Source organism: Vombatus ursinus, unplaced genomic scaffold, assembly GCF_900497805.2.
Source record: "Vombatus ursinus unplaced genomic scaffold, bare-nosed wombat genome assembly UNPS02011369.1, whole genome shotgun sequence".
Taxonomy (NCBI): Eukaryota; Metazoa; Chordata; class Mammalia; order Diprotodontia; family Vombatidae; genus Vombatus; species Vombatus ursinus.
Window position 1 is genome coordinate 4573752 of NW_020951147.1, and position 15346 is coordinate 4589097.

A 15346-nucleotide genomic window follows, 5' to 3' on the forward strand; every position below is an offset into this window, starting at 1 on the left:
GGGGGTTCAGGTGTGGACGGGCCCTGGGGCCGCAGTCCCCGAGCGCGGGATGGAAGAGGAAAATTCCCACGCTCCTGCACCGCTGCGAGTTAAAACGCCAGGGGAGCGTTCCCGGTTGCCATGGAAACGTGGGGCGCCGGCGGCATCCCAGATTGCCTCGCGGCTCGGCGCTCCTTGATGACGCACCACGAGCAGGTTCCCGCTCGGTCCTCGAGGGGCGGGGCCCCTCCCCCGGGGCGGGGCCCCGGCCGACACTTCCGGGACACGGCCGGCGGCCGGCTGCGTCTGCTGCGTCTGTCGCGTCCGCCGACCCCGGACCCCCGGCGGAAGGTTCGTCCCGGCCGCGCCCCCCGCCCCTCCCCGCGGCGCGAGCGGCGGCAGCGTCCGCCCGGGCGGGGAGGGAGGGGGATCCCCTGGGCCTCTCCGAGCCTCAGTGTCCTTCTCTGTAAAATGGTCCTCCCCGGCTGCCCCCGAGACCGCCGTCCAGCGTCGGCTCCCTATCGGGGGTACCGCGGACGGCCTGGAGGCTTCCTGCCCTCCGGAGGCTTGCCGTCTGTGGACCCCGGGAGGCCAAAAAGGGGAGGGGGCCCAGGGCAGGGCAGCTGTCTGAGCCGGCGCCCTGAGATCAGAGGGGGGTGGGGTGGGGGGATGGGGTGGGGGTGGCCCCGGGCCTTGCTCACGAGGAGCTGCCCCCGCAATGAGAACTTCTGAGCAGGCTTGCCTGCTGACCCGGGTCGCGGATGGGGCAATGCCGGAGGATCTGCCCAGATTTTAGCAGCGCGTCTCCCGCCCACGGCTGCTGGAGAGAGAAGAGACCAGAGCGACCCGAGTGGGTGATCAGAGCCACTCGTGGCCTTGGGGCCGCGGGGCTCGGCCCAGTGTGGCTTCACCACCTTGTCGGTGTGGTGCATCGTGGTGCATCGTGGTGGTGCACGTGTCCATGCCACGTCTGCCCCTCAGATTTGGGGATGACGGCGCTGAGGATCCCGCGCTGGCCTGAGTCTGACTTAAAGATCACAGTCAGTATAGGGGGGAATGAAGAGTCACATGCTTGGGTCCAAAGAGTCACCTTCCCCACTCTGAGGTCAGGCAACCACGGCTGGGCAGCGGTTGTTCTGAAAATGATTTGGGGGTCTTGGTGAAGTGAAGGGCTCAAGAGGAGTCAGCAGCCAGAAAAGTCTTGTAAAGAGGCCCAGGCTCTAGGAGAAGGAGGTGACCACCCCACTGTGCGCTCTTCCAGTCATACTAGATCCTAGGCACACCCCCTCCTCCTCGGCAGTCTGGTGTTCAGTCCCACTTAGGAAGAATTGGATAGAGAGTGTCTGGAGGTGGGCAGCCAGGATGGTCAAGGGCCTTGGGCTCGTATCTTATAAAGACCAGTCTGGTCAGTTAATAAATGTCAGATGCCTACTGTGTGCCAGGCACTTTGCTAAGCAGTGAGGATAATATCCATACGAAGAGAGCTGACGATCTAAAGAGGGGAGAGGGTCTGGGGGGCCTTGACAAGTTCCAAAGTCCACAATGTAGCCCAGCTGGGACACAGGGGCCTGAGGAGCTGTGAGGACCAGGAAGATTCCGTCTTGCAGCATAAGTTGGTCTCCAGGGGTAAGACCGGAAGGATCTGGGCGAAGGTTTGGCCCGGAGGACGCTGGGCTGGATTAGCCTTGTTCTGGTTCCTCTTGACCCCAGAGGGCAGAGGCAGGAGCAGTGAGGGGAGGAGGGGATGGGGGCGGTGTCCAGAAGCCCGTTGAGGCTGGAGGTGAGTCTCAAGGTGAATGGGCTGCCCGGTGGAGAGGGCTTCACAAGCTAGCTGGCCACTTGTCCGGTAGCTGTAGGGGGAATTCCTTCAGAGTGGGCTGGCCTAGAGGCCGCCAGCTCCCTCCCACTTCTCAGGTTCCGTGGTTCTGGACGTGGCCAGCATGACCTGTCAAAAGACTTGTTCCATGGGCCTTCACCAGGCTTCCTTACTGAGCAGGGAATGCTACAGGGGTTGTGCTGATGCCAGGGAGCTGGGAGAAACTGAGGCCCCAGACAATTCAGGACATGCCCAGGGTCCTGCTGACTAATAACAGGTGGGACCAGGCCTCCACTGGGGGACATGAGCAGGAATTTTGCCAAGCAGCAGCTCGGGACTCTGTTATTTGTTGCTGTTCGGTCCTGCCCAACTCTCCAGGACCCCATTTAGGGTTTTCTTGGCTGATACAGGAGTGGTTTTATTCTGTGAGGAAACTGAGGCAAGCAGGGTGAAGTGACTTGCCCAGGGTCACACACCTGGTAAATGTCTGAGGCAAGATCTGAACTCCGATCTGCTTGATTAATGCTCCCACTCCCAGGCTCCTGTTTTAAAGGGGACTTTCCTCAGGAGGAGCGACAAGGAGCCAGCTTTCTTGAGTTGTTAGAATCTGGCAAAAGTCACCCGACTTTACCTGACTTGTGTGGAATGCCAGCCTGGAGTCAGGAAGACCTGAGTTCAGATCCAGCCTGACACTTGCTTGTTATGTGTGTGATGTGACCCTGGGTAAGGTCACTTAACTTTTGTCTGTCTGCTTCAGTTTCCTGAGCTGTAAAATAAGGATAATAACACCAACTTCCCAGGGTTGTTGTGAAGATTGAGTGAGATGTTTGTAAAGTACTTAGCACAGTCCCCGGCACCCAGTAGGTGCTTGTTTTTTTTCTGGTGCTGTGGCAATGTTACTATTTTTTATTAACCTTTAAGGGCACCGGAAGAGCTAATTTTGGCTCTAAAAAGGTCTTGTGTGGAAGGCGGCTTCCTGTAACTCATCTGCCTGGAATTTGCTTGGACCGTGTGGGCCCCGGAGCCCCCTGGGAATCTGGGCTCCAAGGGGGAGGGGCAGGTCTTGGATTTCCCTTTCAGAGAAGGCTGACCAGACTCACTTGGCCTCTGTGTATTTCTGCTAAGGATCTGGGACTCTTTAAATGGTGTCTCGCTTTAGAATCCAGCTTGGTTTTGCCTTTTCTTGTGTGCAGCGTGGCTCAGGCAGGAGCCTGGGAAGAGTAAAGATTGGCTGGTTCCCAGGCTGAGCTTACCTTCTCCCAGGACAGGACTTAGTGTCACCCACCCCTGGCGGGAGCCTCCCTGTGCAGGCTGTGGGACCACCCATCTTGCAGAGCTGCCGCCACCCTGGGCCCCTCCCACCTGGAGTCTGTTAGACGGGTGGGGGGGGGATCTGATGGAGATTTCTCTGTTTGACCTTCTTTGTCCAGCCACAGACTGCCTCCCCACTGGCCTTCATCCCCTGAACTCCCTCTCCTCTCTTTGCCTTTGCCCTGGCTGGCTCTCCCCCACCCCCACATCTCTTACCTTTCCTGCTTCTGCTGGAGCCTCTCCCCTTTGTCTGCATCCATCCCACCGGACCCTCATCTGCTGACATCCCCACCCTGCTTACCTGGAAGGGACTTTATGTATGTTTGAATGTAAGCTCCCTGAAGGCAGGAACTATTTCTGCCTTTTCTTTGTAACCCTGGTGCTTAGTTTTGTTCCTGGAACATCCCTAATAAAGACTGAATAGGGAAAGAGGCCCACCAAAGGTGACTTGATTAGCCCGAGGTCAAAAGAACATAGATTTCAACTTAGGAGGGACCTTAGATGCTGTTTAGCCCAACCCTCATTTTGCAGAAAAGGAAACTGAGGCAAAGAGGGGCAGTGACTTGTCTCAGTGTCTGAGGTGGGATTTGAACCTGGTCCTTTCATACCCCAAGTCCAGCCCTCTGCCCGGTGCTCCCCGCAGTCCTTGTTACACAGCAGAGCCGGGCTTTGAACTCAGGCCTTCAGATGCCATGCCTGATTGCCAGCCAAGAGGATGAACTGGTACAGGCTGGGCAGGGCCCCCTTCCACCCCCCAGGCCTAGTGACCTGCCTCCCATCCCTGGGTTTACTCTTCCCCTTCGCCATGCCACCTGCAGTCATGATGGGTTTCCTTCTGGCTATTGACACTTAGCTGCCATGTGACCTTGGACAAAGCCCTGACCCTCTAAAGTGCCAGCGTTGCTGTTGTACCCCCCCAGACCCCCCGTGTCTGAGGTTCTAGCTCATCCTTGGCCTTGGAGTTGGGAGGAGCAGAGGCTTGGGGCTGGAAGAGGCCTGGTGACCTCGTTCAGCCTTGTTGTTTTACAGAATCGAGTTGGTCTTAGGGTGCAGTTCTGTCGGGCTTTATACCTGGCTGCCAGTGGTCCCAAAAGATCCCCTGTCTTCTCAGAGTGACGATGCCAAGCCAGCCCCTGGGCAAAGAAGCCGGGGCCATGGAAGGGGACGGGGACAGGGACGGAGACTCTGCTCCAGAGATGAGCGGGCTGGAGGAGGAGGGCAGTGAGGACGAGCAGAGCGCCAGCCAGACGGAGTCCGACGGGGAGAGCTCTGGTAAGCCAGCCAGCACCCCCCCGTCGTGCCCAGGGTAACCCCACGCTTCTGCCGCGGGGGACCGACCGGCTCTCTGCCCCGCAGAAATGGACGACGAGGACTGTGAGCGCCGCCGCGTTGAGTGCCTTGACGAGATGTCTGACCTGGAGAAGCAGTTCTCGGAACTGAAGGAGAAGTGAGTTTGGGAAGCTGTCTCCCTGCTGCCCTGTCAAAGGCTGGCGTTCCTGGAGCCCCTGGAGCTGACCTGACCCCCCGAGGCGGGCCGCTCTGGCACCAAAAGTGCGCTTGGAAGATGTGGGTTTGAGTCCCGATCCTGCCGCTAACTTTCTGGGTGACCTTGGGCCTCAGTTTCTCCCTCTGTTGAATGAGATGGCAGAGGTGGACGGCACTCTTTAACTCTCGTTTCTCAGGCTGTTCAAGGAGCGACTGAGCCAGGTGCGTTTCCGGCTCGAGGAGGTCGGGGCTGAGCGTGCCCCCGAGTACACCGAGCCCCTTGGGGGGCTGCAGCGGAGTCTCAAGATTCGCATTCAGGTGGCTGGTGAGTGTCCCGGCCCTGGGCCCCTCGGGGCTGTTCCTTCCTTTCATCCTCTCTCTCGTGCCCTGGCCTTTCTTTGGGTCCCACCCGCCTAGGAGCCCTAAGCCATAGGTGCTGCCCGCTGGTCAAGGCCCGCTTTCTGTCTCCCACCAGGCATATACAAGGGCTTCTGTCTGGATGTGATCAGGAACAAATATGAATGTGAGCTTCAGGGGGCCCGGCAGCACCTGGAGGTGAGTGGGAAGGGGGTGGAGCAGGTCCGGCGGCCTGGGCGCCAGGGCCCCCCAAGCCTGACCTGAGTCTCTTTTTCAGAGTGAGCGGCTGCTGCTGTATGATGCCCTCCAGGGGGAGCTCCAAGAGCGTATTCAGCGGCTCGAGGAAGACCGCCAGAGCATTGATATCAACTCTGGTGAGGCCTTGGGGCCGGGCGGGGGAGGGGGGCCGGCCTGGGGCCGGGGGGGCCTGCTGACCCTGCCTCTCTGGCCCAGAATGGTGGGATGACAAGCTACACCCGAAAGGAAGCTCGAGACCCTGGGAGGCCCTGCAGTCGGGCAAGAGAAAGAAGGCACCGCTCGTCTCTGGTATCCTTACACCGGAGGGGCCCCGGGGCCGGGGGTGGGCTGCTCTGGCTGCTCCCCCACCCCGCTGGAGGCCCCTCGAGTCAAGCCAGTACACAACGGGCCCAGGAGGCACGCCAGAGGAGCCGGTGGGGGCCTGCGCCCCGCTGGAGGGGCTGTGCAGGGAGGCCTCCAGATGGCTGCAGCCCCAGGAGAGCAGGCTCATGCCTGGAAGGAATCTGAGGGGCCCCATGTTGTGTGCAGGTCAGGAAGGCCGGGCCCAAAGGACAGAAACCCAGCTTAAACCTGAGTTACCTGCATGTCCTCCCTGTGAAAATAGGGTCCTGGCCTCAGCAGAGGCGGTGTGGGGCCCCTGGAGGACCCATGTTCAGGTCCTGTCTCTGACACATCCTGGCTGTCCAGCCCTGGGCAAGTCAGTCACTGCTTCATGCCCAAGGCGGTCCTCCTGGGCTGTATCAGCAGCAGGGGAGGGGGTTTCCACACTTGGAATTCCTTCCTTAAAGGAATCACAGGCCTGGACCAAAAAACTGTCCACCTGCCTTCAAGTGGTTGTTGGGGCTGTACCATGTGAGCACTGGAAATGAGAGGTGATTCACCAAGCACACATTAGGCACCCATTGTATGCCTGGGACTGCAGGTACAGAGGCCGGCCAAACTGCCCTTGCCATGCTCGGAGCTTTAGACCCCAGAGAAAAGCCCCCCAAGGATGTCGGCATCAGAAAGGGACGTGGCCCTGGAGCTGGGACTTCTGTGGGAGGTGTGAGAGGAGGTGGGAGGCGTGGGCTGACATGGTGGAGGCCACCACGCTGCCAGGGCCCGTGAAATGCCAAGCAGCCGGCTGAGGCGGGGGTTGTACTCAGTCCTCAAGGCAGTCGGGAGCCTGGCGCTTCCTGACCTTGGACTGGCGTAGTTAGCTCTGGGCCGTGGGAGGACCCTGGAGTCCTGTAGGGAGGGGAGCACATGGAGACCCAGAAGAGGCCAAGAGTGATTGAACAAGGGATTTGGCCCTGATTGGCTTGGGGGGCAGTATGGGTGGGGCTCTGAGGAGCCAGGCTCCATATACAAGGGACCGTGTAGCTGGAGGATGGTGGGGGTGGGGGTGGGCTCCACCAGTGTAGGTGGCTGGGCCTGAGGGGGGAGGCAAAGCCAGTGTAGGTGGCGGGGCGGGGGGGGGTGGGCAGCGCCAGGGTAGGTGGCTGGGCCTGTGGGGGGGGGGTGGGTGACGCCAGTGCAGGTGGCCGGGCCTGGCTTATGGCTTCCTTGACCCAGCCCCCTTCCAGGTCCTTACATTGTCTACATGCTGGAGGATGTGGACATTCTGGAGGATTGGACGGCCATTAAGAAGGTAGGCCAATGGGGAGAGTGGCCGGGGGTAGAGGAGGTGACGGCAGCCTTGGCTGTTCTCAGCTGGTGCCTTTCTGGGGCGGGGGGGCTTGTGCTCCCCTAGGCCTTCTGAGAACAGGGAGAATGGGCAGCTGGCCCTCTGTGACGCAGTCTGCTAAGGGCCGGGCACAATCCCTGTCCCTGGGGAGCTGGGGAGGGTGCGGGGAGTGGCAGCAGCCAGGAAGCGAGGCCTGGATCTGAGCCAGGTAAGGCGCCCGTCTCCAGGGGCAGAGTCCAAGTGTCCTTTGGGAGGAGGGCCTACGTGCATTGACTGGAGTGTTGTGGGACCAAGGAAGGAGGGCCGGCCTCGGGGCCACGACTTTTCCTGCCGCTAGCCGGGTGACCATCATCATCCACGAGCGTGCATTTGGTGCTGCCTGGGTGCCAGGCACCATGCAAAGCCCTGGTGTCCCTGCCCTCCAGCAGCTCCTGGTCTAGTGGGGGAGACGAGCCACACGAGGCACACAGGATAAACGGGGGTGGTCAGAGAAAGAAAGCCCTCGAGCTAAGACCAGAAAGACTTCCCATAGGAAGGTGGGCTTGTGTTGAGGCTCACGGGGAGCCAGGGGTAGAGGTGGAGAGGGAGCATGCCAGCGGGGGGACAGCCAGCAAAGGTGGGAGGGGGCTTTGAATGTACTGGACTTGTTCCTGCTGGCGATCGGAAGCTGCTGGAGTTTATTGGGGGGGGGGGATGTGACGTGGTCAGACCTGTGCTTTAGAACGGTGGCTGGAGTGGGGGAGACCATGGGTGGGGGCTGTGTGAGGGCAGACAAGGGGAGAGAAAGAATCGACAGGACCCGGCAGAGGGGGTCTGTTGAGTGAGTGGAATGGAGGAGGGGTCTAGGCTGACAGAGAGGTTGGAGCTCAGCAGGGTCAGGGCTGGATAAACCCAAGAATCCGCTGCATGGAGTTGACCATTGGATCCGTGCGAACCGAGGGTGGGTCTGACAGGGAAGAGGGAGTGCTTGGTGAATGACCTCCACTTTCCAGTAGCAGCTGATGTTGAGGCAGGAGCCATGAGAGGCTTAGAGAGGGATGCACAGGTTTAAGGAGCTGCTGTGAAGCTTGGGAAAGCTGGTGGATGAGGGAGAGGCCTGCTAGAGGTCACTGGCGCCATTGAGCAGCGTGTGAATAGGCGGGAAGGCTGCAGATAGTGGTAGGGGTCCAAGGCTGGCGCTTGGGACGGCGTGATCAGCCAGTGCAGCAAAGAAGGAGGGGTGAGGGAGCTGGGGACATAAGGCAGAGCATAGAGCAAGGAGAGACTCCAGTGCTGGGCAGCGATGAGGTCGAGGGCATGACCATCTGGGTCAGTGATGTGGACAGTATGGGTCAGCTCTCTGGGTGAAGGGGACCCAGAAAAGGGAAGCCTGGGCCAGTGGGAGAGCCCTGGGCAGGGCCTCTGCTTCCGCTGTCCTGCCTCGGAGCCCCTTGGAAGGCCACTGGGGTAGGAGTGCAAGGCCCTGGGTTCAAATCTCACCTCTCAAGTTTGCTTCCTTACATCTTATTTGTAAAACATGGTAGTAGCTGGTCTAGCTGGACCCTGAGGTCCCATAATCCCTGATCCAGGAAGGACTGGAGATGATGGGGAAGAGCAGGAAGCATGCTGGGTTGGAGACAGCGTGGGAACAGGGCACTTTTTCTTCTCTCCCCCAGGCTAAGGTGGCTGTGTCCCCACAGAAGAGGAAAGTTGAGGGTAAGAGCAGAAATGGGCCTCTGTAGGGCTGCCCATCCCCCTCTTCACAGGAGGCCCTGGGGGGCTGGAGGTGGGCTGGGATCCTGTTGGGAATGTTGGGTCCCACTGCTGAGGGAATGAGGGGAAGGGGGTTTGTTGGGTGTCTGGCTGTGACCCCCGCTGGCCACCAAGCCGCCTAAGGTTGGGGGTGCCACCTTGAGCAGCTGTGGTCCTCAGATGGAGGTTGCCCTGAGGGCTCTATTTGAGGCTGCTGGCCCTTCTGCCTGAAGCATCCAGACAGCCCTGCTGGTCCCATTCTCAGATCCCACCTGGATGCGTCGGGGCCGAGCTGCCTCCCTTCTTGCCCACCTTCTTGGTCCGGGGCAGCTGCCCTCCTGCCCAGATGGCACTGCCCACAGCTGATTTCATGTCTTTCAGCCCCTGAAGGGCAGACAAGCTGCGCCCAAGGCCTCACCGGACACCTGGGTCTCCTGGACCGGCTGCTGGGCCCTCCAGCCACCAGATGACTCCATGACCTGGCTTCCACCACCCTTTCCTCCACCATCTCGCCTCTTGACAACTGGGATGCCACCATGCTGTAGATGTGGGGCTGACCCAGGTGTCCTGGATGCCTGTCCCCAGACGTGGGGGACTGTCGGATCCCCTGTCACTTTCTCTCAGAGCCAGTAGACTCTTAGAATGGCCCAGTGCTAGCCCGGGTCGCTGGAACCCGTCCTGTTGACCTGAGGCTGCCAGGGCTAGGGGCCCAAGGCCTGCTGGATGTCTCTCTGCTGCCCCTTAGAAGCTCCTTGAAATGACATATTTTTGGATTGAGAACGAAGGAACCCAGGTTTTCCCAGAGTCCTGGGGATTAGAATCATGGTAACATAATTAAAATTTAATAATTAAAACAACTCTGCCCTGCCTCTTGTGTACCTGTCCTCCGCCCCTCCACCTTCCAGACTGGGAGGCCTAATGAGACCTCCCCTTTTGGGAGGGGAGGGGCAGGCCCACCTTCTCCTCGAAGCGGCAAGGTCGTGCTGACGTGGTCTCCTGAGCTCTTGGCAGCTGGCACCCCGAGGAGCCAGGCTGGAATCCCAGCTCCTGGCTTCCGAGGCCCACGTGAGTCCAGGCAAACCGGGGACTCTGGACATTAAGCTTCCCATCTGTAAAATGGATTGGGACCAGATCTCAGATTGACCTCGGAGGGTCAGACAGGCTCAGGGTCCGCCTGGCAGATGAGGGCAGGATGGAACCTCGTCTCCTCCTGGGTCTCTCCTGTTCCTTCTCCTCAGGATTCATCACAGATTAGAAGGGAAGGGACCACCTTGGCCTAGGATCCTGCCAGCCCCAAAAGAAGGCAGCTGCGAGGGCCACGGAAAGGTGGCCCAGTGGATAGAGTACTGGGCCTCCAGTCAGTATCTGAGTTCCAATATTCCCTCAGAGGGTCGCTGACCGTGTGACCCGAGGCAAGTCATTTAACTGGGACCCCTCAGTTTCTTCAGCTGTAGAATGGGGAGAATAGCACCTATCTCACAGGGCTGTAAGGCTCAGAAGGGATATTTGTAAAGTGCTTAGCACAGTACCTGGCCCATAGTAGGTGCTTAATATTTGTTCTAACTCCAACCCCCCCCCCCCCCCCCAAAAAGTGGGATCTGAACCCGTTCCTCTGCCTGCAAAGGCCTGCTCTGGCCCACGGGCCCATGGTGCCTCCAGCTTCTGTGACCTGTGAGAGGCCCAGGCTGGAAGCAGGGCAGCTCAGGAATGTGTGTTGTGGGAGGAGCCACTTCGAGGGCAGGTACCTACCTGCCCCAGCGCCACTGGACTGGACCATGAAAGGATCCGGGTGGGCGGGGTGAAGGCAGAGAGGCCCCAGCTGAGCCATGCACCAATGACCTCACAGCCAGGCTGCCCCCATCCCCCTTCAATGCTGTCAGTACCGCCCCCAGGAAAGGGGGTGGTTACCATGGCAATGATGTGGGGGAAATGCAGCCTCTCCTCACCATGGCAACCTAGGAGCTACAAGCAGAGATGCGGGGGGGAGGCCAGCCGGTGACCAGGGGGGGGCACTCTGCTGCGGGGGGGGGGGGGGCTGAACCCAAGAATGGGCAGAGTGATGCCCCATGGGTGAGTCACCAGGTCCTGCGTGGGCCCACGGCAGATGCCCAGCTTAACCCGCTCCTGTCTGCAGGTTTGGGAGGGTGGGGTGGGGGGGAGCACAGGATGGTAGAGCTGAGCTGAGCTGCTCAGGGCACTGTGGTCCTCAGGCACCTTGGGGTGGTGAGCAGGTGGTGCTGACAGGAGCAGAGGCAGCTGGTGCTGCATGGGCCCGGGAGGGGTGCTGTGGGCAGGGAAGAGTTAACATGTTGGGGTGTGCCAGGGCTGAGCTCCCTTCAGGAAGTGTTACTCACTGGGAATGTGACTGCGCCTTCGCTCGGGGCCCTGGATTCTTAGGCTGGAGAGGAGGGAAACGGGGCTCTGGGGAGCCCACTGCCAACCATGGAGCCCTCTGGGGAAGCCTCCAGCGCTGGCCTCCTGCCCCCCACCAGGTCCAGCTCTGCCTCCAGGTACCTGCCCCGAGAAAAGTTGGGGAAGTTGGAGGTTGGGAGCATGTGTGCGTGTGAGAGCGTGTGTGCGTGTGTGCGTGCGTGTGTGTGAGTGTGTGTGTGTCTGTGTACAAGTGTGAGTGTGTGCTCGTGAGTCTGCGGCAGGGAAGGTTAGCATAGAGGGAAGGAGGAAGAGGAGGATGGGGGGGAGGGGCACAAGTGGGCAGGCTGGCAGGGAAGGAGGGCAACCCCCAGAGGAACGGGCTCTGAAGACTCAGGGCAAGGTCTGGCAGCCAGGGGGGGAGGCGGATGTTTCTCGGAGCCACTTCGATGTCTCTTTTTTGCAGCCTGCCGGGAGACCCCATCTATGACATCCCTGAGGCCGGGGGGGAGCAGGCCGGCCAGCGCCGGGGCTCTGGGCGCACCGTCAGCCTGCGGGAGCGGCTGCTGCTCACCCAGCCCGTGTGGCTCCAGCTCAGCGCCAACGCTGCGGCTGCCCTCCACGTGCTCCAAAGGGAGCCCCCCGGGGTGAGGGACGCGGGGGGCCACGGGCCCCGCCAACACCCGGAGAGAAGATGAGGGCAGGGAGGATGTGAGGGAGAGGCCCAGGCCCATGGTCCTCTGAGCCTCCGCCTCTCCCTTATCAGACGTTCCTGGTTCGGAAATCCAACACCAGGCAGTGTAAGGCCCTGTGTGTCAGGCTCCCCGAAGCCTCTGGACCTTCCTTTGTCTCCAGCCACGACATCCGGGAAACCCCTGAGGGTGAGGCCTGCTGCTGGGGAGGGGACTGGCGGGTCTGGGGTGGGGGGCAGGCTGGCGGGAAGGAGAAGGGGGCTGCCCCTTCCCAGAATGGACGCCTCCCCTCCCTTGCAGCTGTGTCCCTGGAGGGCTCTGAACTCTCCTTCCCAGACCTGATCCAGCTCATTTCCACATACTGTCACAGTCGGTGAGCAGCCTGGTGCCCCCCTCCTTGGCGTCCCCCCCCAACTCAGAGGGGAGCATGCAGCATGCATCTGCCTCACGTCCCCTCCCAGGAAGTCCCCTGGTCTCAACTCAGACCCTCTCTGCAGTACAGTCAGGGCTCCCCTCGACCCTGACTTGGGGCTCCCCTCTGCCCTCCAGGGACATACTGCTCCTCCCTCTCCAGCTGCCCAGAGCCATCCGCAGAGCCACCACCCACAAAGAGCTAGAAGCTATATCTCACCTGGGAATGGGTACGTACTTTCTGCTTTTCTGAACCACAGAGCCAGGAGAGGAGGGTCCCAGTGGACCCCTTCATCTCCCCTGGTTTCCTTCTGCTCTTGAGAAAAGTGGCATTTACCCTTGAAAGAGATCTCACCTCCGAGATGGGAAACCAAACCCTCGTGTTAGAGATGGGAAATGAAGATCCCAGGGCCCATCTGTGGGGACTGACCAGTCCAAGCCCTTCCCGCTACGAATGGGAAACTGAAGCTCAGGGTGCCTCAATTCTCTCTTCCCCAGAGTTCTGGAACTCTTCTCTGAACAGCAAGGCCCAGCGAGGCCTCGCGGCCCCTTCGGCCGAGGCCCCACCAATCCCCCGACTGAAGCCTCGGTCCCCAGAGGAGCTGGACCAGGGGACTGGAGGAGCCCTTTGCTTTTTCAACCCCTTGTTCCCCGGGGATCTGGGACCGGCCAAACGGGAGAAATTCAAGAGGAGCTTCAAGGTTCGAGTGTCCACTGAGACCTCCAGCCCATTGTCTCCCCCTGCCGTTCCCCCACCCCCTGTGCCGCTGCCCCCCGGGGGTCCCCCTGCCCAGACTCAAACTGTGCCCCCTCGCAGGCCACTGAGGAGGGAAAGCTCGGGGGGCTACCGGGTCCCAGGGAGTGCTGGCCCAACCGCACCTCCCCTCCCCTCCCTGCCCTCCCTCCGGGAGGTGGACAGCGGCTCCCCCAGCAGCTCAGAGGAGGAGGGGGGGCCGCCCAGGAGCCCGGCCTCGTCCCCTCGCCCGGGGCGGCGGCGTCGGCTGCTTCGATCCATGAGCGACGCCTTCTGCTCCCTCCTGGCCCCCGAGAGGCAAGTGGCCCGAGCCGTGGTGGAGCTGGCCCAGGACAGGCAGACGGTCACTGGGCAGCTAGTACAAGACCTGTTGACCCAGGTGCGAGCGGGGCCGGAACCCCGGGAGCTGCAGAAGGTGCGGGAGGTGCTGAGCCAAGCCCAGACCCTGTTGGTGGCTGAGCTGGCCCAAGAGAAGCTATTAGCTGGGGGGGCCGGGGGGGGGGGGCCCCCCCCCCCCCCCAGCTCTGAGACTCCGGGCTCGTCCTCATCCCCATTCTTCTCCTGCTTCTTTAGTCCCGTCCTGCCCCTCACCCCCCGTGCCACTTCCCCACACTGTCCTGCTCATTTCATCCTAAATGCTCCTACTGCACTTTCCCATGCCCCCAGTCCATAGAGGGTAGGACCTTGGCTGTAGGAAGCCCTGAGTTCAAATTCTGGCTGGGCCTCGGTTTCTCCCTTGGATCCAACGAGGGCGGACCCTGCGAGCCCCCTAGCTCCCCCTCTCCCCGGTCCCTACGTCCACCTGGCCCTCCGCCCTCCATGGACCTTTCCTCTTGTCCCTTCCCAGAGCGTGTGATAGAGAAGTCTCTGCATCGCTCAGTGCTGAAGCCCCTCAGGCCTGTCCTCCTGGCCCGCCTGCGGCTCCGCCTTGCCAAAGACGGCTCCTTGGGCCGGCTGACACAAGGCCTCCAGTTGGCGAGGGCGCAGGGGCCCGCAGCCTTTGGAAGCTGCCTCAGTCTCCCCTCCCCATCAGAGATGGAGCGCATTCGTCAGAAGCTGCTGAAACTCCTCCGGGGCTACTCTCCCACGGCCAAGGTCACCCGTCTTCTGCAGGCCTGCAAGCTGCTCTACAGGGCCCTGAGGAGCTGGGCAGGTACTGGCCTGCTGGGGCAGAGCCTGAGGACGGGCAGTGTGGAATCCTAGATAGGGGGAGCTTAGAGCGGAGAAGAGACCCTGTCAGAGTCAGGGGGGGACCTTCCTGCCGAGACCCGGAGCAACAGAGAGGCTCTCAGGTCTGGCCAGGAGAAGCCGCTGGCCTGCTTCAAGGTCTCTGGGTCTCACTTTCCCCCAATCTATTCTAAAAGGGACCACAGTGGCCCTGGGGGAGAGGAGCTCTTCTCCTTGGTTTCCTGGGCTCTCTGCTTCCTTACCTGCCCCTAGCCTTGTCTGGCTTCAGAAGAGGCCCCCCAAAGTGAGTTTGGGCTAAGGGCCACGTTGTTCAGAGGAGACCCCCTCCTTCTTGTCTTCCTGTCCTCCCAAGACCTTAACATCCAAACAGTGGAGGGGGCTGGGCTGGAACCCCCTTCCTCGTGGAGCAGGGAGGCGAATGGAGACAAAGCAGTAACCACTGGGGTCTTTGGGACGAGGGGAGAGAAAGAGAAAAGAAACCCTCATCGCCGGGTGTGGCAGAGCCCGGGAGCTGGGTGAGGATGACCCGAGCACCAGCTGGCCCAGGGTCCGTTCCCCAGCCCTCCTGGGGTCCCTGAGGAGTCTGTGGGGAAGAGGGGCCAGCCTCCCTAAGGGCCTCTCCCTCGGCAGGGGAGAGTGCCGGGGCCGATGAATTCCTGCCCCTGCTCAGTGCCGTCCTGGCCCAGTGTGACCTCCCCGACCTGCTGCCCGAGGCCGAGTACATGGCCGAACTGCTTGAGCCCGGCCTGCTCACAGGGGAGGGTAAGTGCCCCCCTTCCTGGCTCCCTCCCTCCCCGTTCCTGCCTTTCTCACTCCCTCAGTGTGTCCTGATCCTCCCCACCTGCCCTGGGCCCTCACCTGAGACCTTCTTGTCCTCAGGGGGTTACTGCCTCACCAGCCTGGCAGCCAGCCTGACCCTGCTCGGGAGTCTGGGCCAAGCTGGGTCACAGCCCATCAGCCCATCGCAAGAGCTCCAGCGTTCCCTCAGCCTCTGGGAACAGCGAAGGCTCCCTCCCACCAGGAACTTCAAGGTAAACTGAGGTTCCCACCAAGGAAAGGTAGAAAATCACAGTGGATCAGAGCTGGGAGGGGTCGTAGAACATGGAATGTCGGAAGTGGGAAGGGGCCTTGGAACGTGGAATGTCAGAGCTGGGAGGGACCTTAAAACATGAAATGTCAGAGCTGAGAAGGGGCCTTGGAACATGGACTGTCAGAGTTGAGAAGGAGTCTTAGAACCTAGGACATAGAGTCAGAACTGGGAAGGGGCCTTGGAACATAGAATGTCAGAGCTGGGAGGGAGCCTTGGAACATGGAATGTCAGAGCTGGG

General features: G+C 60.9%; 2 protein-coding genes across 4 annotated transcripts in view; both read left to right on the top strand.

Annotated features, from left to right (window-relative positions):
- The first annotated feature begins 248 nt into the window (after positions 1 to 248).
- On the top strand, positions 249 to 9168 carry BRMS1 (BRMS1 transcriptional repressor and anoikis regulator). 3 transcript variants are annotated; one of them, XM_027856072.1, is made up of 10 exons: positions 249 to 330; positions 4136 to 4378; positions 4463 to 4553; positions 4789 to 4916; positions 5067 to 5146; positions 5226 to 5322; positions 5402 to 5494; positions 6772 to 6836; positions 8528 to 8567; positions 8985 to 9168. In XM_027856072.1, exons 2-10 carry the CDS (start codon positions 4225 to 4227, stop codon positions 9071 to 9073), a joined length of 837 nt encoding a protein of 278 aa, XP_027711873.1. In that variant the 5' UTR covers positions 249 to 330; positions 4136 to 4224; the 3' UTR covers positions 9074 to 9168. The 3 variants fall into 3 exon arrangements, with proteins under 3 accessions (XP_027711873.1, XP_027711874.1, XP_027711872.1); XM_027856073.1 differs by having other exon boundaries at positions 251 to 330; positions 4218 to 4378; XM_027856071.1 differs by lacking the exon at positions 249 to 330 and adding an exon at positions 673 to 1084 and having other exon boundaries at positions 4218 to 4378.
- A 1776-nt stretch (positions 9169 to 10944) lies between these two features.
- RIN1 (Ras and Rab interactor 1) overlaps positions 10945 to 15346 on the top strand; it is a 6363-nt gene continuing 1961 nt past the window's right edge. The window contains exons 1-9 of the mRNA XM_027856074.1: positions 10945 to 11113; positions 11440 to 11620; positions 11740 to 11854; positions 11966 to 12038; positions 12215 to 12306; positions 12575 to 13320; positions 13680 to 13983; positions 14649 to 14780; positions 14898 to 15049. Coding sequence (XP_027711875.1) covers positions 11046 to 11113; positions 11440 to 11620; positions 11740 to 11854; positions 11966 to 12038; positions 12215 to 12306; positions 12575 to 13320; positions 13680 to 13983; positions 14649 to 14780; positions 14898 to 15049 — 1863 coding nt within the window. The 5' untranslated portion in view covers positions 10945 to 11045. The remainder of the gene's footprint in view (positions 11114 to 11439; positions 11621 to 11739; positions 11855 to 11965; positions 12039 to 12214; positions 12307 to 12574; positions 13321 to 13679; positions 13984 to 14648; positions 14781 to 14897; positions 15050 to 15346) is intronic.

Coding starts and splice junctions, on each gene's coding strand:
- BRMS1 (XM_027856071.1), top strand. CDS start 741: ATGGGGCAATGCCGGAGGATCTGCCCAGATTTTAGCAGCGCGTCTCCC. Junction 1,085..4,217: donor GTCACCTTCCCCACTCTGAG/GTCAGGCAACCA, acceptor CTGTCTTCTCAG/AGTGACGATGCCAAGCCAGC. Junction 8,568..8,984: donor ACAGAAGAGGAAAGTTGAGG/GTAAGAGCAGAA, acceptor CATGTCTTTCAG/CCCCTGAAGGGCAGACAAGC.